Source organism: Drosophila pseudoobscura, chromosome X (genome assembly GCF_009870125.1).
Source record: "Drosophila pseudoobscura strain MV-25-SWS-2005 chromosome X, UCI_Dpse_MV25, whole genome shotgun sequence".
Taxonomy (NCBI): domain Eukaryota; kingdom Metazoa; phylum Arthropoda; class Insecta; order Diptera; family Drosophilidae; genus Drosophila; species Drosophila pseudoobscura.
The window spans coordinates 1,699,638-1,721,322 of record NC_046683.1 but is presented as its reverse complement, the minus strand read 5'-3'; the positions used below and the strand labels follow the sequence as shown (position 1 = coordinate 1,721,322).

Sequence of the window (21,685 nt, the reverse complement as noted above, 5' to 3'; positions counted from 1 at the left end):
CTGAAGCACTTAACACAAAGATTAATTCTTCAGGGATAGGCCGTATATTTTTTGTAGATTTAATTATTCGGTACTGCTATCCCAAGTGGATGATAATTTCGTCTACAAAAATATAAATTAATCATTACTTACGGTACCTGGAAATATGTAACTTGTATGCTCTATTGTCTTTGTCGAATCCGGGTACACCCTTGAAACCACCTTTTAAACAGTTCTTAGTTGGATTTTCACTATGCGCACATCCGTTTGTTACAAAGGCAGCTCAAAATGACGTTATTTCTTCCACTGTGCAGCGAGCAGGCGAATGTAACGCCACTGAGAGAGTGCACTCTTGAGCAGCACACTCTCTTTCTCTTTCGACGGTTTGTGAGAGCGAGCTGCAGCTGGCAGCGAGCTTCCTACTTTATTACTGGTTTCCAGCTTAATAAAATATGTGGAGCGTCGACGTCGCCAGCTTGATTTACTTTTAATCCAGCAACGAGAAGGTGCAGTGCTGGAGTGGGGCGAATGGAAGGGGAAGGGGAATTGGAATTGGAAGGAGAACGGCAGTAGCAGCGGGTGACTTTCTTCTGCCAGCTGTTTCTGCTGCTTCTGCTCTCTCTCTCTCTCTCTCTCACCACCAGCTGTTGCTTGCCTAAGCGCCAGCGTGCCTGTGCCAGGGTACACACTCGTGCAAGGTAAGGTCATCTCAGTGAGCGACGTTCGGCCAAGTACTGGAGAAAGAGAGAGCGGATGAGAGAGACTTACCTTGCACTAGAAGCATAGAAGCATCCTGCTCATGACCACAATAGGAGTGTGTGCTTCAGAGAGGAGGGGGGTGGAGGAGGGTGAGCGTTGGTATGTCTTGTAGTTTATTGCAATTTCTTATTAATAAGCGCCTTTTATGTGGAGCCGGGAGCAGGCGTTAGTGCCATCATCCCAGGGGCGACATTAACGTTAATAATAATAAAATGTGTAATTGCATAGAACGAGAATGCAGTGGCTGCTCCTGGTCCTCTGTGCCACTGCCACTGCAGCTGTAGCTGTAGCTGTAGCATCTTCTCCTTCTGTTGTCCAGACCGGTGCCAAGTCATCGGCCAGGCCTTCCATGCCATTCCCCTTCCCCTTCCCTATCTCTGTTTCTGTCTCTGTCTCTGGCTCGACGCTTCTGCCAGAGGTGTAAATCATTTTCTAATCGCAGCAAACAGATCACATGCACACGCATCAACAAGCACAGACACGCACACACACAGTTCCAGAGCAGAAGAGTGCAGAAGAGAGACAGAGCAAACAGTTGGACACTCGAGTGGACTTGACTTTTGTTTTTAAATACCCTTCCCCAGAGAGAGGGTATTACGATTTGCATCAGAATCATACATACATACATATGTACATATATTTGTATGTATGTCATGTGTCATTACATATTCTGTTTGTCTAAGCAGATGTTCTCTCTATATCCTACCGGAACAAGGAAGATCTGCAAGGGTATCAAAGTTCCGGCTACCCGGAAGCTGGTCATCCTTTCTTGTTTTTGGCATTGCATTGCATTTAGTTTATGTTTATGTTGCAGGACTCAACTTTCAGTTGGGGCCAGAGCCAGAGCCAGAGCCAAAAAGACAATGTTGTAGAGGAAGTGCAGAACCGAGCTTATTTCGGGTGTGGGCGTCGGCGTGGGCGTGGGCGTGGGTGTGGGGGTGTCGGTGGGGGAGTGCAACTAAGAGTCCCCCACCGGAAGCAGAGCTCTTGCCACTCTGTCATCTGCAACAAAACGGGGAAAGGGAATATGTAGGTCCTGGCATCTCTCTATTTTGGTGGCTTTTTCTCGGTGGCAGTATTTTTGTGCATTGTGTTTGAAAGATTTAATTCAATAAATTCATCGAATGTTTTGTTTTCTGCACTGTTGCTGGCGTTTCCTAATCGAAGTTGCACGGAAAAATCCTGGTAAAATATTGCTTACATCCCCCGTCTCGTCCCGTCCCGTCCCGCCCTCAGGGGCAAGCGGGCGGATTGCCGCTGCCGGATGGCATGATGGAGTCTGGGCGGAAAAGTTTACGACGCGACTTAAAAACTTTGCTCATTCTTCTTCTGGTATTTTGTGTCTTAATTTCTACATTATCCTTGCAATCTTAATTAAGCTGCCTGTCAGGCCACGCCCCCGTCAGCCAGTCCGCCTCCTTTTTGGCTGCCGCTGCCCCTCCCCCTGCCCCTCCCCCTGCCCCTCCCCCTGCCCCTGCCCCTGCTCCTGCTCATTTGTTTGCCGCCATTTTCCTCCCTTCTGCTGCTGTTGTTGTTCTTGTTCTGCTTCGGCCCCATGCATTTCTTCTTTTTTCTTTTTGGTTTTTTTCAAAGTCAGTCCGCATCCGGCTCCGCCTGCGGCACATTGCGTATCCGCGTGAAAAACTAGCGATCACTAACGTGATCAATCATAGTCAATTATTCACGCATTCAGAGCCACTTCCTCTACAGAGAAGTAGGTACCACGATCCATGCAAAGTGGAGGCTACGGCAAATCCAATAAGATTTTCAGCCTTGTTTTCATGCCGGCCTTTAAGAAATTTCTTGGGCTACTACTCGTACGACAATTAACATCTTTGCAGTAAGTCTCTTAAAATTTCAATTAGTTACCTGTTTTGAAATGGGTTTTCTTTTTTATGCAAGTTTTCAAAGGCAATCAACTGGGTTTTTGGCCGTATCATTAAGGCTTTATAACACTTTTATGGGCCATTTTAAAAATGCAAATTGAAAAGCAAATATGTTGTGTGTACATCGGGCAGCAGTCAAAGCTGATTGGTGGGTTCTGCGCCTGGTTCTGTGCCTAAGTACACGGAAAACGGAATGCGAAAAACGGAATGCGAAAAACGGAATGCGAAAAACGGAATGCGGAATGCGGAAGAGATCTCCACAGACACAGACACAGACACAAACACAGACACAGTGTGTCAAAAGAGTCTCACTCTCCATGTTGGCCAAATCCTGAATCAATTAATGCCATTTGACTTTATTTCGTTTTATATTAGGCCACAGGCGGGGGAAAATGTCACCATTTTTATATGATACTAGCTGTGGCGCTCATTGGCCTTGAACGGATAGGAAATTCTCTTTCTCTCTTTTTCTCTCCTTTCTCCTTTCTCTCTCTCTCTCTCTCTATCTTTGGCCGTGTGGCTTAGCTTTTAAGGGTGGTTACTCCAAAGAAGCACGAATCAATTCATGATATCACTGAATATCAATCTATAATAGTCTCAATTAATTTCAATCCTTTTAAAGCTTCAGTTTATATTTTTATAGATTTTATAGAGTTCTAAGACTATATCGTTATTTACTCCATCGACAGTTGTGTGGCCTTAATAGTACGGCCATATCTCTTCAATGCTAATGAAGCTAGACACATACATAAGGCAGTCGATTGAATTTGTGTGGAAATGCTGTTCATTTTTGATATTATCTCTTCTATTTGTTATTTGCTTTGAATTAAATTATTCTTTTCGAGGGTTTCGCCGCCCTTCACGAGAAAATTCAATTGTGCCTCAATTCTAGCCTCTGCATCTTCGACTTCCAACAGCTGGACGTCCTGAAATAGGAAATATATGAAAATAGCAACAACAAATTCTAGCAACTAAAAAATATATCTGCAAGGGTATCAAAGTCTCGGTACCCCGAAAGACAGTCAGTCTTCCTCTCTTGTTTCAATTAACTTTTCTAAATTTATTTATGCATGCGCCTAAGTACGAGTATACATGCATACATACATGCATATGTGTCTGTTTGTGTGTGTGTGTGTGTGTGTGTGTGTGTGGGCGTTGAGGGCGTGCCGTGTGTGTTTGCATCGTCAACATTCCCGTTAACAGGCCCTAATTGTTTTTCTTTTTTGTTTGGTTTTCTTTCTTTGGTTCTGTTGTCAGGGTTTCGCTTCCATTTTTGCTTTTGGATTTAAAGACGGAGTTGGCTTGGTAATCCCGACCCCGCTCCCCACTCCCCACTCCCCGGTCGCTGGAGAGGGGTTCCCATGGAGCGATCGCTGCATCTTAATCCCTGCGAGTGGCCGCCTCTGCTGCCCAACAAAGAGCTCTCCCGCTCTGCCTTTTACAAACTATCCGGCGGTTTCATTCACAGAAATATGCAAAGTGCTACGGAACAGGTGGGTGGGGCGGGATGCGGGTGCGGGTGCGAGGGTGGCCGGAGAGAGTTGAATGCCAGTGGCTCACCTCCATCATGCTCTTCACTGCTTGCATGCTCTGCTCTGCTTTGCCTTGCCCACTGCTTTGCCCTGCTTGCCTCTCCCGCCAGACGACTGTGTGCGGCGCGTACTACGCGGCTTACAACTGCAATTACAACTACAACCGCCAGCCACCCACCCAGTCCCCCACCTGTTGGCAGTCATCACTCTCTCTGTCTCTCTCTCCATGTCGCTCCCTGGTCTCCATCTCTTTCTACGGCACGATGGCTGGGGAATTAACAATGAGCCGGCAACGATGTTAACTGAAAAATGCTTTTCGCTTTTGCTCAACTGTGGCTCTGAATGCCGGGGAATTTGGTTGGAAGGCTTTGCGGAGGGTTGCGGCGGGTAGTCTGTGGTTGGCTCTGCGCGGTGGAGCGGGGTGGGGTGGGCTGTATTGGGTCTGGGCTGTGGGTGTCTGCACCCACAGTGCACTGAACTCCGCCGCTAAGTATGCAGCACTGAAGACTGAAGTTTAATTGGGAGAAAAATCCATCGTTGGTGGCGGCGAGCGGCCGGCGGAGGGCGACGGTCGACGGGCGGCACATTCCTGTATTCCTGTGGCGGCAGCTGAAACAATTTCACTCTGTTTTTCTACTATTTTTTGAGCCGAATATATAGTTTGTATGTACGTTCTTTATTACTGTGCTGTACGTATTGGTATGTTGGTTATTTATTTTGATATAGTTTTATATGATATATATATTTAATTAAAAGCAAGACCGCAATTCAAAATTCACACTCCGCAGCGACGCCTCCTCCTAAATGGGCAGGCGGTACGATATTTAAGGAATACAATTATCTGCCACCCAGTGTTAATCGGTGTTATCGACCAAGCTATCGTCGAAGGCTGTTATCGACGTCTTTCGATTCGAAATATTCCCGAAACTCAAGTAAAATACTACTGTGCTGTTATCGAAGGCTGTTATCGATTGGTATATACTACTTTGCTGTCATCGAAGGCTGTTATCGATTGCTTTCAATTCACGAAACTCAAGGAATATACTGTGCCTGATCGGACGCTTTCCAAGATTTCATGGTGGTGGATCCATACCCATGATCGGGCAAAACTTTGGGGCTGCGATACAAATTCTTTGTGTGGTTATAAAAGCTCTGCAAACGACAAAGAAGATAGATAAGAAAACCAAAAAAAATTGCATTGCAGAACAAACCATTTCGTGTTTTCGCTGAGATCCTCCGCCTCCCTCCCCCACGGGCTTCACCTGCAGCACCGCCGAGGTGGGAGGGGTGCCCATCCTCAGTGTTGAATGCGACTTGAGCCGCAGCTGGAGATCAATCGATGGGGGAGGCTCTTTACGAATCCGCTCCTCGATCTCATATAGCTCTTGCTGGCACAGAAAGAGAGTGAGTCGGAGAATTAGAGGGGAGCAGAGCAGAGCAGAGGAGCAGGAGTCCTGGGAAAACTTACGCGATTCTTGTAGACCATGCAGCAGGCGCGCAGCGTGAAGTAGTAAATGATCTCAACGCCAGATAGCAGCGAAAAGCCAAGGAAGAGACTGGCAATGCCCCCGAAGGACACCAGCAGATCCACCCAGCCGAAGAGAACCTCACGCTTGTAGCGGATGATGGGCCATGTGAGGAACTCGACCAGTACTCCCGTACTCTCGGGTCGATCCATTCTGGGAGAGGCAGACCATTAGAGGGAAATACGGCAAACGGGGAGGACTACGGAACACTCACATCTTGATTAGCTTGTCAATGTTGAACACAGTCTTGGAGCAGCTGAGCTCGCATTGCAGGCAGTCCTTGATGTTGGTAATATTCGCCTTGAACTCGTCGAGGCAGTCAAAGTCCTTGACCATGCACATGGGAACGTTGTCTGGAAGGCAGAGGAGGATCCGTTACGGAGGATCTGCGGACTTATGGACTGACTCACTTATCGGCTTGTAGAAGGGTGGATTGCACTTGCACAGCTTGATGGCCTTGTTCATGCGGCACTGCTTCATGCAGGAGGAGAACGTGTACACGTCCGGAAAGTAGTTGAGCTTCACCTCATCGCTGAAGATGCACTTTCGCTGGCCGATGGACAGCTGGCGGGCATCGTCCGTGGTGTAGGTGTTCTTCTTGGAGATCCGCACCTCCACCAGCTGGCTCTCGGACCAGTCGATCTGTGCATTGAAGTCCGATCCAAAGTACTCCTCATTCGAAAAGATGAAAATCTGTCATCAAACATAGACAGGACTAGTATTTTCAGTATCCCCAAATCGTATTCTTTCTCCTTCAGGACTCACCCTGGAGGTGCTGTTGGGCACAAAGAAGAGGGCCCACTTCTTGTCCGTCTCGTAGAGATCGTGCGGGGCTCCCGTCTTGATGCTAAAACACACAAAAGATCCTGGCTCAGATCCAGATAAACGGCCAGAAGACGGACAAAATGCACACTTACTCTTCGGTGGCCGTGGACTTGAAGCGACTGTTGAAGGCATAGCAGAAGCCGTGCTCCGTATAGATGGGCTCGAAGTGATCGCAGCAGGGTATGTCCTCGTCGCGATACTTGCACGACACGAAGGTATTCTCGCAACTGATGTGGCCCTCGAACGCCCACTGCCTGATGGTGTGCTCCTCCAGTTGGTCCTTGGGTATCGACTCCGACAGCACCTTGGCGTCGCGAATGTTGCCGAAGTTGAGCGATGTGAGTAGCTCTAAGAATGGGGCAAACATCTGTGCGTGCGTATCGTCATAGTTCCTGTTTGGAAGCAGCAAAGTATATACCACAAGGCCGATATTTCCGGTTCAATCGCTGTACTGGACTGTGCTGTACTCACGCCAAACTTTTGTAGACCGCCGCATAGGACTTTTCATGATCGAAGGCCGCCTCTGGGCAGACAATTGTTGTGGGAAAGACGACATTCTGGTTGTGAAAGTCCGTGTCCAGACCGGTGATGGTCGGATTCGTTTGGAACTTCTCCCACAGGCTCATGATGATGACCAGAGCGGTGACGGCACCAATCGATGTGAAGCAGAACCACATGAACTTCTCACCGATGGGACGACCCGTTTCGGCAATGTAGCGAACGCCGTGGAGGGTGGAGTTCTGGAAGAATTCCTTCGTCTGGTAGATGAGACTCCGACGGAAGATGACCAGAGTCTCGAGGGCTCGTTGCCGCCTGGTGGACTCGTGGACGCGTTTCTCTTGCGGCATTTTCGTTTCAGAAACATTGCTCGCCCCGGTCGAGGCCACAGTCAATGGTCCACCAATAATCCAGCGACCAGAGCAGCTCTGGCTCGTGTCAGCTTGCCTGAAGGACTAACCTAAGGACAAATCCCACACACACAAAGGAGTGAAAATACAAAAAAAAAACGGGATCGATGCGTGGGTCATTAGTGGCTGCGTGCGAACGGGCTGGGTGTGTGGCAGTGTCTACTTTTTGGGGTTTTTGCGGGGGCCACTAAAAGCCTTTCATTGTTTAGGCACTGTAATGTTGCATGACGCTGATTGTGCCCCCGAAATGGGGTAGTAATCGTGACTGACCCATCTACATAGATTGACCTATACCCTATATACCCTACACCCTGATACCCTTCCGGAGAAGAGCGTTTCTACCACTATAAGCCAAGGGACGGACGTTCAAGCATTGAAATCAATTGAATGCTAAGATATAGCAGAGATTTTGTATATTTGCAAAATCTGATTCAAAGTACCTGCATATCTACTGCCAAGCTATATTCAGATTGGACTTATAGGTCCCTAAAGAGATATGTAAAAAGGGATTTCCAAACAGTCCTTTACAACGTTTGTACTAACGGAAGAAGAAAATACTAATATGAAATGCTACTTATCAGCAAGAGCCCTCTGCTTGACTAGCCAGCCCCCGGCTCACTAGCTTCCCTCGTGCGCTCGGACGTCTATTAAAATCTATTGCAGATTATCTTTGACTTGTGGCTTACATTTATCCCTAAGTAAACTGGATATGCAAGCGTGTCAAGCGTATTTCATACTTCGGCTCCTAAAACTAGCCTTTTCTGTTTTTTTTTTTCCTAATGCTTTCGTTTAGATTGTCGAAACCCGGACCTTGGTCTAGACTTTGAGTATAGATTGTGGGTCAGTCCTATGCCGGAGTGCAGCTGCTTTGGATGGATGGATGGATGGATGGATGGATGGATGGGATGGTCGAATGGTCGGTCGCAGCTAATTGCTCGATAGGAGCTGGTCAGGCGCTGTCTGAACAGCTTCCGGCGCCGCCCTTCACTCCAGTCCGCGACAGGCTCCACTTCAGGATGCACAAGACGAAGGAACTTCACAAGTTTTGTGTGAACTTCTGACACGGCCGGCCCCAGACTCTCGGCTCTCGGCTCTCGGCGCTCTTTGTTCGCTCCGTTGTCCAGCCAACCTCGGAGCCAACACATGAAGTGTTCTCAAGTTACACAAAAGCTGAACGGATCTCCAAGACCAGCTCAAACCCAAGAACCCAAAAAACCAACAAAAAACCGAAAAACCCAAACTCAAACCCGAATCTGAATCTGAATCCGAGCTGAACAAAAGAACTGCCGAATTGAGTTGACCCTGATGGCGGTGGCCAGATAAGTGAAGCAGCAACAACAGCGGCAGGAGCCCTCATCCAACTGGCGCCAGTCGGCAGGGCAGGGCAGGGCAGGCCCTACACAGCTTCCCCTCCCTCTGCCACCGTTCCTGCAGGAGACCATAACGGGCCGGGCGCGGCCCCGAGCATAAATAAGCAAAGGATCCCGTCGATCACATAAGATCTGCACCTGCCGGCGGCGCTAAGAGAAAGGCAGCCAGAAGATCATTCTAGGACCTCTCCTAGGATCGAAACTCGATCGCGACCCACTTATGGTGCACCCTTGCCCCTGCCCCCTGCCCCCTGCCCACTGCCTGCCCCACGGTCCTCCCTTTCAATTTGTTTTCGAATCTGCTCTTTGCTGCTCTCTCTGCCTCGTTTCGGCCTCTTATCAGCGATCATTTGTCAAAGGCCCCCACCCCCCCACTGCCATTGAAAAGTTGCCGGACCACTGAGCGAAACGAACGGCAATTGAAACAAATTTGTTGGGGCCCCTTCGCCACAGCGTCTCCACAGTGCTACCCCCTGCCCCCGGTGTCCCCTAGCGTCTCACCACACTCTTCAGATCCAGTTGACAAATGCAGAGGATGAGGAAAAAAAATTACCCCAAAGAGAGGAGAACTTTTCGAAACAGGAACCCGACTAGAAGATACCCATGCATTGGTCCACACATACCAGAGAATGGCAATCACTGAAGAATACTCACCGTTGAATAAAAATCATTCACTTAAATCACCCTAAAGTCACTATCACGCATACATTTTGAATGCGCTGCTGGAAGAGCAACCGCTCCTTCACATGAATATTCATAATGATTTAATCATAATACGATCATTGTGGAGCCGAAGTAATCAACACTTATAGGCACTGGTTCATAAAACTTTAAATGTTGGCCATTTCAGTTGCCAAAAATCCCATTACTCAATTTCTAGACATAATTCCTACCAAATTCCTCTCACGTATCTAGATGCTTCTCATGTCCAATCGACCCTTGATGCTCCCAGATCAGTGGGTAGCGCTGCCATCGTTGGGAGCACTCTCATAAATAAGAAATTGAGAGTAAGCGAGACTCTCGAGGATGAGTTCGAGAAAGAGGACACTGGAGGGGCAGGCAGGACAGAATCTATGGCTGAGGGTATACAGGCTTCGATAAAAGTTTTTCCTTTTCTCATACCCTTGCAGAAAGTATCATTGCTTTGAGAAGAGAAGGACGCGCAGCACAGGATGGTTTGCACAGCGCAATACCAATCGATCTGAAAGGGTATTGGGTGCTTCGTCACCCCGAAGCTGGCCTTCCTTTCTGGTTTCAGTCGGTTTCAGTTTCTCGTTTTGCATTGCGCACCAAGATCGATCGGTGGCGAAGAATGTTCCTTTGAGGCTGGTCTCCATGTCCGTTCCGCTGTCCGTCCGTCCGTCCGTCCGTGCGCCTGTCCGTCCGTTTATTTGTCTGTATGTGTTCGTGTGTGATTAATGGTAATTGCTTTCATGGCTCTTCCATACCCAGTGCTCGTGGAGGACACGGGTATAGTGCACTCGTTTCCGATCACACAACCCTCAAATGTACTGATGATCAAACAGCCAAAAAGATACACACTCGTGCAGAACTCTATTGTGCTCTAACTCCGTTGTACTTCTTAAGTAATGAGAGAGAATGTGCACAAGCCATAGAGGCCTTCTCCCTGACCTGCATGACCTTCAGGGGCAAGAAGACAAAGATTTAGGTCTTCTAAACTGACTGCTCTGATCGATCAAATCATACATTTAAATGGGTATCTGTCGGGCGTAATACTCGACAAAGCCATTACGAACTTGTTCCCCTTTATTGCTTGCAACCATTTGTTGCGCTAATATCGCTTTTAGCTGCCGTCACCTCTCCTCTCGTCCTTCTCCGCCTTTTCGGACGAGCACTTTTTGGAAAGTTTGAGAACTATATTTCAAAACGAAAGAATGTGAGAGCGAAAGTTGCAACTTGGACAACAATTTGCCACTATGTAGTGATCCGCTCCGCAAAGCGAAGGCGTGCCTGTATAAAAGATATCTGCTGGGGAAATGTGGGGAAATAAACAAAAAGATGGAACGAAGGACATGGCTATAGCGAATCGACTATCCGCAAATCACTTAAGTATTCGTTGCGGGGCACTATAAAATTTACAGATCCCAGAAAAGGTATATACCAATGTGTATACATTCTTGATCAAAAAGAGACCTTTAAACTTTGTCCATCTGTTTCTATTCAAACTGGTCCATCAGCTATGAAGCTCTCTCAACGAAATTTATCTTTTGTTGTTTTTTCCGGCAGTACATTCCTCTGAATCGCCAGGAATGCATCCACCCACTTAAAATAGCTTCCAAATAAAACTATTCCGCTATTCCGGTAACTATTTCAAGATCACAACCGATCTTTTATGCTGCACTGAAAATTTGTATTATCGAAAGGTGCTACATTTTCAAGAAGCTCCTACTTTTTCATGAACTCGACACCCTTGGCAGCGGACTTCTTGAGCGCATCGACGGCCACCTTCACCTGCTTCTTCTCGCTTTCATTCATCTCGGGCAGGCCATGGTTTTTCTTGATTCCATCCTTGCCGAAGGAGAGTGGAGTGGAGAAGAACGGGGCGTCGGTGGCGTCGGACTGGACGTAGGCGCACTCGGGCGCACATGCCTTGCCCTTGAGGCCTCGCATCAGGGCGTTGGTGAAGCGAGCGGCCGCGTAGGCCATCGAGAGGGTGGCGGAGCCCTTCCCAGCCTTGGCCTTGACCACCTCATCGCCGCCCGTCTGGATCCGTTTGACGATCGCCGCGATGCACTTCTCGTCTCCCTCGAAGGGCGGCTGGCACTGGGAGAAGATGGGCACGATGGTGGTGCCGGCGTGTCCTCCGACCACGGGTATCCTCACATCATACGGATGAATGTTCATGTGCTCCCCAATGAACTTCTCGGCCCGCACCACATCCAGCGTGGTCACTCCGAAGAGCCGGTTGGGGTCGTAGCAGCCAGCCTTCTTCATCGCCTCCGCCGCAACGGCCACCACGGCGTTCACCGGATTAGTGATGATCCCCACCAAAGCCTTGGGCGCACGCTTGGCCACCAAGCAAGCGACCCTTGCTACTATCGGGGCGTTGGTGTCGAACAGGAAGTCCCTGGTCTGGCCCGGCTTTCGCGGCATTCCCGCGGTAATCATTACGATGTGAGAACCGTCTATGGCCTTCTTCAGTTCGGTCTCCCCGAAGTAGGGCTTCACCTTGCACACCGTGGAGATGTGCGACAGATCCTTGCCGAAGCCCTGGGTGGTCTCGGTGTCGTGCAGGGCCAGCTCGGTGACCAGCTTGTTGGTCATCAGGAGGAGCGCCAGTGGCTGGCCAATGCCTCCGGCTGCTCCTACCACCGCCACCCGGAACTGCCGCTGCAAAAGAACAGATGGGATGGGATATTTATATCGTCATTGATTGAAGCGACTTACCGTCTGCGTCAACCTTTGGCTTGTGGACGCTTGATACAGCTGCCAGCAGAGTCGAGTTTTCGAAAAATTTGTTAGCTTTAGCTGGTTCTTGAACATGTTGACGCTGATAAATGAAAGCCAAAAATTTTTAAGGAAAATGTAGGTTTGGAAGTTCAAAGATTAAATTTCGAATACTTGACAAACGGAAACGGCTTACTCAGCTCCACGACTACTTCAAAATCGAGGAAACTACTGACTTCTAAAAATGAGAGCATCCTCTCAAGGTTACGGATTGGACAAATTGTATGTAACTTCAGAAAATCAACGGAACACAGCCGAACGATAAAGAGAGAGTCTCGATGGCCCAGAGAGGGAAGCAGAACAGGAGTGCGGTGGTGTTAGCCTGATAGGAGCTTTTCATTATAAAAACAAGCAACACAATTCGGTGTTCCCCAATGAAACAGACGCCGCCCTCTCTCAATATCAGTCTCGCACCTTACAGCACAATTTATTAGAGCTATAACCAACAACAGTTCGTTTGAATCCCCTGTTTTATTTTGTAAAAATCATCTATCAGCAGCTCAGCCCCAGCTGCAAGGTGGTAGTGGAGTGAAAGTCCAGTGTCCGCTGGATCGAGTCGATCGCCTCGATGTCATACCACGTCGATAACGCTAGGGCATTTTTGGCATTCTTTTTGCAACGGACAATCAAGCAGGACTGTTGAAATTAAGACAGTCCTTTTCGATGGACAGGATAACTATTGCCTTCCAATAGTTAGTAGTCCAGTGGTTAGTGGTGGCCGCTGAAATGATTCTTACACTCGCTGAGGATCAGCGACTAGGCGCACCGAGATCATGTACTTTTCTCGGACACCATACACACGCCAGTGTAAGGCGGACACTCGCCACGTGGAGATCGAGTGATAGGAGATTGAGACTACCGACTCAACCATGCGGACACTGACCTTCAACACCATTATCATCTACAGTTACTCGTTGTACTTAGGAATGTGTTAATTATTCCATGAACTTGACGCCCTTGGCGGCGGACTTCTTCAACGCGTCGACGGCTACCTTCAGCTGCTCCTTCTCGCATTCATCCAGCTCGGGCAGGCCATGGTTTTCCTCAATGCCCTTGGGACCGAGGGTGAGTGGAGTGGAGAAGAACGGGGCTTCGGTGGCGTCGGACTGCACGTAGGCGCACTCGGGCGGCCCCGGCTCGCCCTTGAGACCTAACATTAAAGCGTTGGTGAAACGGGCAGCCGCGTAGGCCATCGAGAGGGTGGCGGAGCCCTGTCCAGCCTTGGCCTTAACCACCTCATCGCCGCCTGTCTGGATGCGTTTGACGATCGACGCGATGCACTTCTCGTCTCCCTCGAAGGGCGGCTGGCACTGGGAGAAGATGGGAACGATGGTGGTGCCGGCGTGGCCTCCGATCACTGGTATCCGAACCTTCCCTGGATGGATGCTCATGTGGTCCCCAATAAACTTCTCGGCCCGCACTACATCCAGTGTGGTCACCCCGAAGAGCCGATCGGGGTCGTAGTAGCCAGCCTTCTTCATCGCCTCCGCCGCAACGGCCACCACGGCGTTCACCGGATTAGTGATGATCCCCACCATTGCGTGGGCCGCGTGCTGGGACACCAGGCCGGCGGCCTTTGCCACTATCGGGGCGTTGGTGTCGAACAGGAAGTCCCTGGTCTGGCCCGGCTTGCGAGGCATTCCCGCGGTAATCATCACGATGTCAGAACCCTTTATGGCCGACTTCATCTGGTCCTCTCCGAAGAACGACTTCACCTGGCACGCCCTGTCGATGTGCGACAGATCCTGCCCGAAGCCCTTGGTAGCCGTGAGGTCATGCAGGACCAGCTCGGTCACCAGCTTGTTGGCCATCAGCAGAAGCGACAGTGGCTGGCCAATGCCTCCGACCGCCCCAATCACTGCCACCCGGAACTGGCGCTGGAAGAAAACAACGATTAATCGACTGGAACACCTACATCATTGACGGTAAACTCTTACCGTCTGCATTTGGCCAGGGGTCGCTTGGTAGAGCCGCCAGCAGACACGGCATTGAGAAATGGCCGAGCTCTGGAACTGCTTCCCGAGCATGCTGATGAATTTTCCGGACAACTCGGAACTATTTTCAGGAGCTATTTAATTTTGAAACTATTTCGAATGTACATTGTAACTTTTTAACAAACAAAAACGACTTACTTTGTTCTGGGATATATGATCGTATCTCTCTCGTATCTCGTTCCAGAATATGGAGTTTCATTGTTTCCGCTGGTCAGAATAGTGACTAAATATCGAATAACTAAGAGATACATATATTCGATAGAATTTTAGTATCTGAGAAGAGAATCTTCTTGTTGCTGAGATCATCAATCAGCTTATCAGCGTCGAGTGTTTCAAGATAATACCCCTCCCCAGAATCTTCTGTAATACCTTAGGTATTAAGAAGCAAGTCAGAGGTCCACAGGGAACTCTGGCTCTCAGTATGTTTGGCTCCTTTTGGTTGCCTCTGAGGAAAGTCTTTGAGCTCTCCGAGAGCTCCGGAGCAAGAAGCATAAAATATGGAAAAGGAACCGGGAAAATATAATCTGAATGAGTAGGGAATGTAAAGTGTGTCCCTCTATTCACAGGCTTAATTTTAATTAAAAATCCGAACGTTATAACGAATACTATACTGTTGATTATGTTGTTTATAATTAAATTATGCTTATGTTCTTTACAGTAATTTTAACAAAAAAAAGTAAATATAAGTCTAGTTTCTTTCACTTGCCACTTGATTTCATTCTGCTTCGTGCTTTGCTTCATCATAGACGTTTCATAGACGGGTATATAAAAGGTATAAATATATACGATAATTAATTCAACATAGCTTACACTTGAACACAAACTCTCTTTTAAAACGACAATTTAATATATGAATACATGAATTTGGGACTGGACCTCAACGGACGAACGTCTGCAACATAACACAAAAAAAACCAAAAAGAACTGGGGACAGTGTGGTGTGGTGTGTGGTGTGTGGTTTGTGGTGTGCTGACAATTTAATATATGAATACATGAATTTGGGACTGGACCTCAACGAACGAACGTCTGCAACATAACACAAAAAAAAAACCAAAAATAACTGTGGACAGTGTGGTGTGGTGTGTGGTGTGCTGTGGTATGGTGTTGTCTGGGGGCTGTGTGACATCTCCTAATCACTGCTGTTCCCCAGGGTCAGCGATGATCTGCGTGGCTGCTGCCCATTGATATTGACGATCGGCGAATCATCAATGGTGGTCCTACTCTCGCGGTACTTGCTGAACAGACCGCGCATCTTGTTGAGTGGCGTTTGGAATGACTGCGAGACGGTTGCCGCTGCGGCCGCTGCAAATGCGGGCATTGGGGACACGGCTGATGCGGTTATCTCGACTGGCGTGCTTACTGGCACATCCTTCGCTACGCTAACATCTATGCCATTCGACTGGCCGGGGGAACGTGGTAAACGCGCTGGCTTTGGCGGCGTCGATGGTGCCGCTGCCGGGCCAGACCCACGACGTCCGAACGATGACACCGCATTGAGTTTGGGTGTAGAAAACAGGCGTTTGGGATGAATCGAGCTTTGGCTGTGTTTGGTGCTAATGGTGCCGCTGCCCTCCGAAGTCTTGGAGGGGCCGGAGCCGGTCCACAGGATGGGCTTGTGCGTCTTCTGAACATTTGTTGGCGATGGGAAACTGCGAGAGAAAAAACATTTGGTAATGCACAAAACTGAAAAAAGTAGGGGATAGAGTAGCTTACAGATCCATTTCAACTGCGGAGTAGCTCTCCATGGCCGTCTTCCAGGCGTGCACGTGCGGCAGTGTCTCCTTCTCCACATCCACATGGAAAATGGCATTGAGGATATCCAAATCACGCTTGGTTGGCTCATTACTGCAAGGGTTTCGGTTTTGCGATCGATATCATTATGGGATATTATTGTAGAAACTTACCCAAAGATAAAGAGTTTGTAGTGTAGGCTTGTAGGCTCCGGAGAGACGGATGTACGCGGTGACATGCTCTCCGGCGGAGTGCGAAACAGCTCCTCGTCATCACTACTGCTGTCCTGTTGCTGCACATTACTGCAATCGTACTGGAAGGAGACCACAAAATGAGCACAGGCTTGGTTTTATTTATCGTTTCTACTTACAAAGAAAGCCTCCCCATTGTTGTCCTCATCGTCGTCGTTGTCGCTGTTTGGGCGGCTGCGGCGTGAACGAAATTGCCAGGGCCATTCCTCGACTTTGGAACGCAAAACGATGGCAGCCGCTGCCGCTGTGGCTGTGGCTGTTGGAGAACCCGGTGCTGGGGAGTCCTGGGCCTGGCAGGCCTGGGAGGCCTGGGAGGCCTGTGCTGCACGCTTCATCGATTCCGTGCGCTTTCGTCGACTGGTCTTTCGACTGAGATTCGCATCCCAAATACAGGGGCACGATTGCTCCGTATTCCAGGCGGCCGAACAAAGACTCTCGGTCTTGAGGGCATCGGGCGGCTGGGCGGCATGGACCGGAGCCTGTTCGAGCATCAGCACCAGGCTGCCACAGACGCAGCCCAGATGATCGCGACGGTCGTCGTGCAGCTGGAGGAGACGGCGCAGCATCTGGAGAAGCTGAATGAGAATGGCTACATTGACCTCCTGCGAATTGGCCACATAGCTGGCCACCAGATGGGCAATGCGGGAGTGGACCTTGGTGAAGTTAACGCTGATGAATCGGGCGTCATCCTTGAAGCTGACGATCAGCGATTTCAGTCTTTTAAGCTCACAGAGCAGGGTGTCGTTGATCGACACCATGTTGCCGATGTTGTTCATGAGGGTCTTGGTGATGCGCTTGGCGAACACCTGCAGAGAGTTCTCCACGCATGTGTATGGCGTCATCACCTGGGTGGTGGGGCTGGGACCAGAGCCCGAGCCCGAGCCCGAGCCCGAGCCAGAACCAGAACCAGCAGCGGATGCCGCCACAGCCTGGCCCTTGCCATGCCTTTGATGCTGATTCTGATGATGATCCGCGATTACCATATCCAAATACTCGTCAATCTGTGCCTCAAAATACATTGGATCGGACCTCTCGGCCTGGGCCTGCTCCGCCTTCTGCTGCAGATAGCCCTCCAGTTGCTGCAGGCCACTCTCGCTGGAGATGTCAACGAACGCGTCGAGAAAGTCCCAGTACTCGCGCCACTCGAGATTCTCCAGGCGTGCCAGCTGTCTGCCCACCATCTCTAGGCCCTTCTCGATGTCCGAGTTCTTGATGTGACGCTCACGCAAGCTATCGTTCATGCATGACTGCGAGCTCACATCTATATCGATGGTTTCGTCGCCGAGCCATGTGCTATTACAGGGCGAGGACTGGACGTCCCCGCGATAGGCCAAAAATAGATCCGGTCTGTTCAGACGCATCGGTGTCACTGGTATCTCAATCGGTGGCCCCATCGGTTTGCTGTTGTTGTTATTGTTGTTCTCGCAATCTTTGCCGTTCAGGAACAAAGGCTTCGGCGAGCAGCTGGCCTCTGCCTTCGGGCTGAAGAGCGCCCGCCGACCCACGGGTGTCGATGACAGACACAAATCTGCTCCCCCATTGCCATTCGGGCTGCGATTGAAGACGGACTTGTTAGGCGTCACCCTCGCCGGCGATGCAAACGGCGAGAAGGCCAATGGACTCAAATTATTGCAGGCAATGCGAGGCGGCGTCTTCCAGCGACGATAGAATGTCATGGCCTTTTCGCGGGGCATGGGTCCCGCCACTGCGCTGATGGTAAGGTCCATGGTGAGGCCCTCGCAGTCCCTTGTTTTTTGCTGCAAGTTCTAATGGGGATACAGATAGAAATACAGATACAGATACGGATACAGATACAGAGAGGTAAATCCTCCTCCACCACGACTTACCGGCGGTTCGCTGGGCGTAAAGGGCTGGCCCACCTGTGGCGGCACCTCATTCGCGACGGACCTCAGCACGGGCACATAGTGTGGGTCTCCCAATAGCAGCTCCAGCTTGTTGACAACCGCGGGAGGGGCGTGCGGTGAGCGCAGACAAATGATCTGTGGGACACAACAGAGAGATGAGAGATTGCAAAGTGATTTGATTTCTTTTCTGTACAGCAAACAACTCACTTCTTTCGGCTCTTTGCCCTCCAAGTTGGACAGCGACTTGCATTGTGGATACGAAAGGAGGACCTCCACGACGGCCACGTGGCCATTCTTCACCGCAAAATGTAAGGGCGTTTCACCGCGCGCCTTGTCGGGCATATTCAAATAGTAGTCGAGCAGGTTGTCGTTTAGCATGGCGCACATCTCCGCGCTGGCCTTTTTTCCGGCATATTGAAATGTGAACTCGCGATTGGTGACGATCTTCAAAATCGCTTCGGCTGCACGCGCCTGATTGAACTGCGCACAAATGTGCATGGCATTGTAGCGACAGCCCTCCTTCAGGCTGGTGGGGGTGTCCCCGTTGCTGATGAGAAAACGGGGGTTCTCCCAGACAATTCGCTGCAGCCGCTCGATGTTCCCAGCCTCGATTTGTTTGCGGAACTCGACAAGCTCCTGCTTGGTGGGAGCCCGGAATGGTGGACGCTCACTGCTGGAACCGCTAGCTCCTGCTGTCTCGTGTTTGGCCCCAGTCCCAGTCGCAATCCCAGAGCCAGTGCTGCTGCCGCTGTTTGTGGTAGTGCTGCTTCCGCTGGAACTGCCGCTGATCGGCACACTGGTGGCACTTTTGTTGCTGCTTATGTTGATGGAAATGCTGGGTAGCGTCGATATTGGAGGATTCACAATCAGCAGATTCGACATGGAGGCGGCCAGGCTACTGATGCAGCTGCTGCTGCTGCTGCTGCCGCTGCTGTTGCTGGAGGTGGCGGTGGAGGTGGCAGGGGGCGAGGTGGAGTACGGACCGTCCGTCGATCCCGATGACGACGGCTTAAAGTTGTTGCTCATCGCCAGGGGCTCTGGATGGGTGGGAAAACGAAAAACAAAAAAAAAAGTATTAGATCTCCAGAGGGAACTGGTGACTGTCTCTCTGTCGGCACTTACTGCTCACTGGCTTGGCCCAGCCAAATCGGTTCAACGACTCGATGCTCTCGAATCCAAACTGCACGTAACTTTCTGCCTGCTCGCGATTGGGGAACTCACGCAGGCGGGCATCCTTGTAGTGTCGCAGCACTTCCAACGCCCTGGCTTTTTCGGTAAAGATCAGCCACAGGGGCGAGTCGGCTGTGGGTGGTGTTGGCATCAAATTCAAAATCAGAAGATTGTTGTACCATTAGTAAATGAGATCTAGCTACCAGCAGCACAGTAGACGCGACGCGACGCGACTGGTCACGCCATTCGAATGGCAGAGCAGCAGAGAATAACGAAATGGTGAAATGGTGAAATGGGAAACTGGGGAAAATGGCGAAGCGACAAATGAAACGAATGAGCGGAATGATTGCCAGATGAGGCGCGAAATGTGGTAAGCAAAACAAAATCAAATGCGCGGAGGGAGCAACAGCCACAACAAAAACAAAGAGGCGGCTGGCTGGCACGGCGGAACGGGGAGGGGAAGGGGGAGGGGGCGGGGGCACCACCATGCGTGTGACGCAGTTATTGGCACAAAGCCCCGACATTTCCCTGCCTTTTGCTAAATGCACAGGGTAATTCGCTGGATTTTCAGTTGTTTTGCCACATTTCAGACTTTTCACCGAATTCCACGGAAACTGTGCTTGTAAAATAATAAAAACAGAAGAGCTTTCTGTGGAATGGAATTTCCCTGAGATATCCATCTGTTGTAGCTTTAGTAGTTCTGGTATTGTAGATCGTCTCATATTGCTATTTCTATATTTTTATCAGCAATCAAGGCTTTGGGAATCGATAGTGTATTTTTATGGGCTGCATTCCCCATAGCTATTACTGTAGTTTACAGTTAAGATTGATTGAATCACCATTCAATGTTGAAGTATCGTAAATGTGGTCATGGAACACATTTTAGTTGTCATATAAAGGTGATGAAGGGTATAAACATTTCGACTATTCGCAGATGATTTTGTTCTACGTTCTTTTACCCTTCTTTTGCTTTTGTTTTTATTTTTGTTGGGGTTCTTGTTGTTGTTGGCAGGGGCTAACAAACAGTCACAGGGACTGGCACAGGCACAGGCACAGGAACAGAGAGAGGCACACAACCCACATTGTTCCGGGGAGCATTCGACACATTAGCTGGGGATATATAAATATTGAATCCGGGGCCTACGCATACGCACACACTGTTTTTTTTTTTGGTTGGTACTACTGTGCAGCTGGCTTTATAAATAACACTCGAAAACTGAAGAATATACATATTAAGGAAAAGCGCAATGTAAAGGCAACAATAAATGTGCGTCGTGTTGGTGGGCGGCAGTTCAAGGTCCTGTTGATGAGAGGCAGGAGGGGCCAGGGCCCATCTGTTCGGTGTACCTCGCAAACAAAGGCAGCCAAAGTTAATCGCGGGTAAAGGCATTTAATTGGATTACGCCAAGGCAGAGGAAAAGTACACAGCATACCGATCGAAGGGGTAGGGGTTTGTGGGTGTGCCAATTTATTGCCATATAGGGGCGATATACGATATTGTGGTTGAATCGACTGTGCGAGCGAAACAGCTTCGAAAGCCTCGAGAATTTCTTGGGATTTGCTCACTCACACACACGCATTTGCACACAAGCACTTGGTCATGGCTGTGTGCACACACCGCGCGCGCGCGCTCTATGGAAGCAACAAGCGTCCCCCCCGCCAAATAGCTGTAGCTGTAGCTGTAGCTGAAACAAGTAACAACGCACTTACGTGGATATTCGGGATCCTCATAGTTGTCCACGTTGAGATTATCTGTTGCGCTTGACGATGCTGCTGTCGCTGTGACTGTCGTGCTGTTGCTTGTGGCCGACGACGACTCTGGGCCTGGCTTGATATTCATCGCCGCTATGGAGCCCGCACACTGTGACGCGGTGCCCTCAAAGCCAGCCTTGGACGGCGGAATGTAGACGCCAAAGTAGGACATCTGTAATGTTAGGGTAGCACCGGCTGCCGATGATGCTGCGGGGAAAACGGTACACATACAGGGCTTATACAGAATACAGCGCGAACACACACACACAGCCACAAACACAGGTTTATGTGAACTGCAGCTACACACGGCTCAATACCAGTGCAGGCAGCAACAGACGCAAAAAAAAGTGACGCGATGTGCGGATTTCGGTAAGCTCGGCCATTTTTTAGGCAAATCCACATGGCCAGCAAAATACGGCTTCCGGAGGAACCGCTCGGTAATGCCCTTTTCTCTCTTATCTTACCTTTAACAGGACTGCTTAGCGTTTTGTTCGACACGGGATTTACGGGTTTTACGATTTTACTCAAAATTTACAAACAAGATTTAGCCCTCAGTGTGACGGCGTCTGACACTGAGAGTTATACCAAAGTATACGGTCTCATTTTAGAAATATTCCTTAAATATACTGACGGCATCAATTTCGAAATATCGATGGTGTTATTGATTAC

At 49.6% G+C, this 21,685-nt stretch overlaps 4 protein-coding genes across 4 annotated transcripts; all 4 read right to left on the bottom strand.

Annotated features, from left to right (window-relative positions):
• Positions 1–4,818: 4,818 nt before the first annotated feature.
• Positions 4,819–7,721, bottom strand: ppk23 (pickpocket 23). Its single transcript, XM_001355690.4, has 8 exons — positions 6,979–7,721; positions 6,600–6,899; positions 6,448–6,529; positions 6,093–6,375; positions 5,897–6,035; positions 5,625–5,835; positions 5,368–5,544; positions 4,819–5,308 (listed from the first exon to the last, which is right to left on the bottom strand). Exons 1-8 carry the CDS (start codon positions 7,353–7,355, stop codon positions 5,189–5,191), a joined length of 1,689 nt encoding a protein of 562 aa, XP_001355726.4. The 5' UTR covers positions 7,356–7,721; the 3' UTR covers positions 4,819–5,188.
• Positions 7,722–11,016: 3,295 nt separating this feature from the next.
• On the bottom strand, positions 11,017–12,397 carry LOC6902316 (malate dehydrogenase-like). The gene is made up of 3 exons (XM_002133807.3): positions 12,194–12,397; positions 11,130–12,136; positions 11,017–11,050 (listed from the first exon to the last, which is right to left on the bottom strand). The coding sequence occupies exons 1-2, from the start codon at positions 12,287–12,289 to the stop codon at positions 11,192–11,194; spliced, it is 1,041 nt and encodes a 346-aa protein (XP_002133843.2). The 5' UTR covers positions 12,290–12,397; the 3' UTR covers positions 11,017–11,050; positions 11,130–11,191.
• A 738-nt stretch (positions 12,398–13,135) lies between these two features.
• LOC6902317 (malate dehydrogenase, mitochondrial-like) lies at positions 13,136–14,380 on the bottom strand. The gene is made up of 2 exons (XM_002133808.3): positions 14,191–14,380; positions 13,136–14,130 (listed from the first exon to the last, which is right to left on the bottom strand). The coding sequence occupies exons 1-2, from the start codon at positions 14,278–14,280 to the stop codon at positions 13,189–13,191; spliced, it is 1,032 nt and encodes a 343-aa protein (XP_002133844.2). The 5' UTR covers positions 14,281–14,380; the 3' UTR covers positions 13,136–13,188.
• Positions 14,381–14,843: 463 nt separating this feature from the next.
• Ankle2 (ankyrin repeat and LEM domain-containing protein 2) lies at positions 14,844–21,636 on the bottom strand. Its single transcript, XM_001355691.4, has 9 exons — positions 21,481–21,636; positions 20,975–21,223; positions 19,217–19,396; positions 18,302–19,131; positions 18,077–18,229; positions 16,349–17,995; positions 16,152–16,291; positions 15,961–16,092; positions 14,844–15,896 (listed from the first exon to the last, which is right to left on the bottom strand). The coding sequence occupies exons 2-9, from the start codon at positions 21,186–21,188 to the stop codon at positions 15,377–15,379; spliced, it is 3,816 nt and encodes a 1,271-aa protein (XP_001355727.4). The 5' UTR covers positions 21,189–21,223; positions 21,481–21,636; the 3' UTR covers positions 14,844–15,376.
• Between the last annotated feature and the right edge of the window lie 49 nt (positions 21,637–21,685).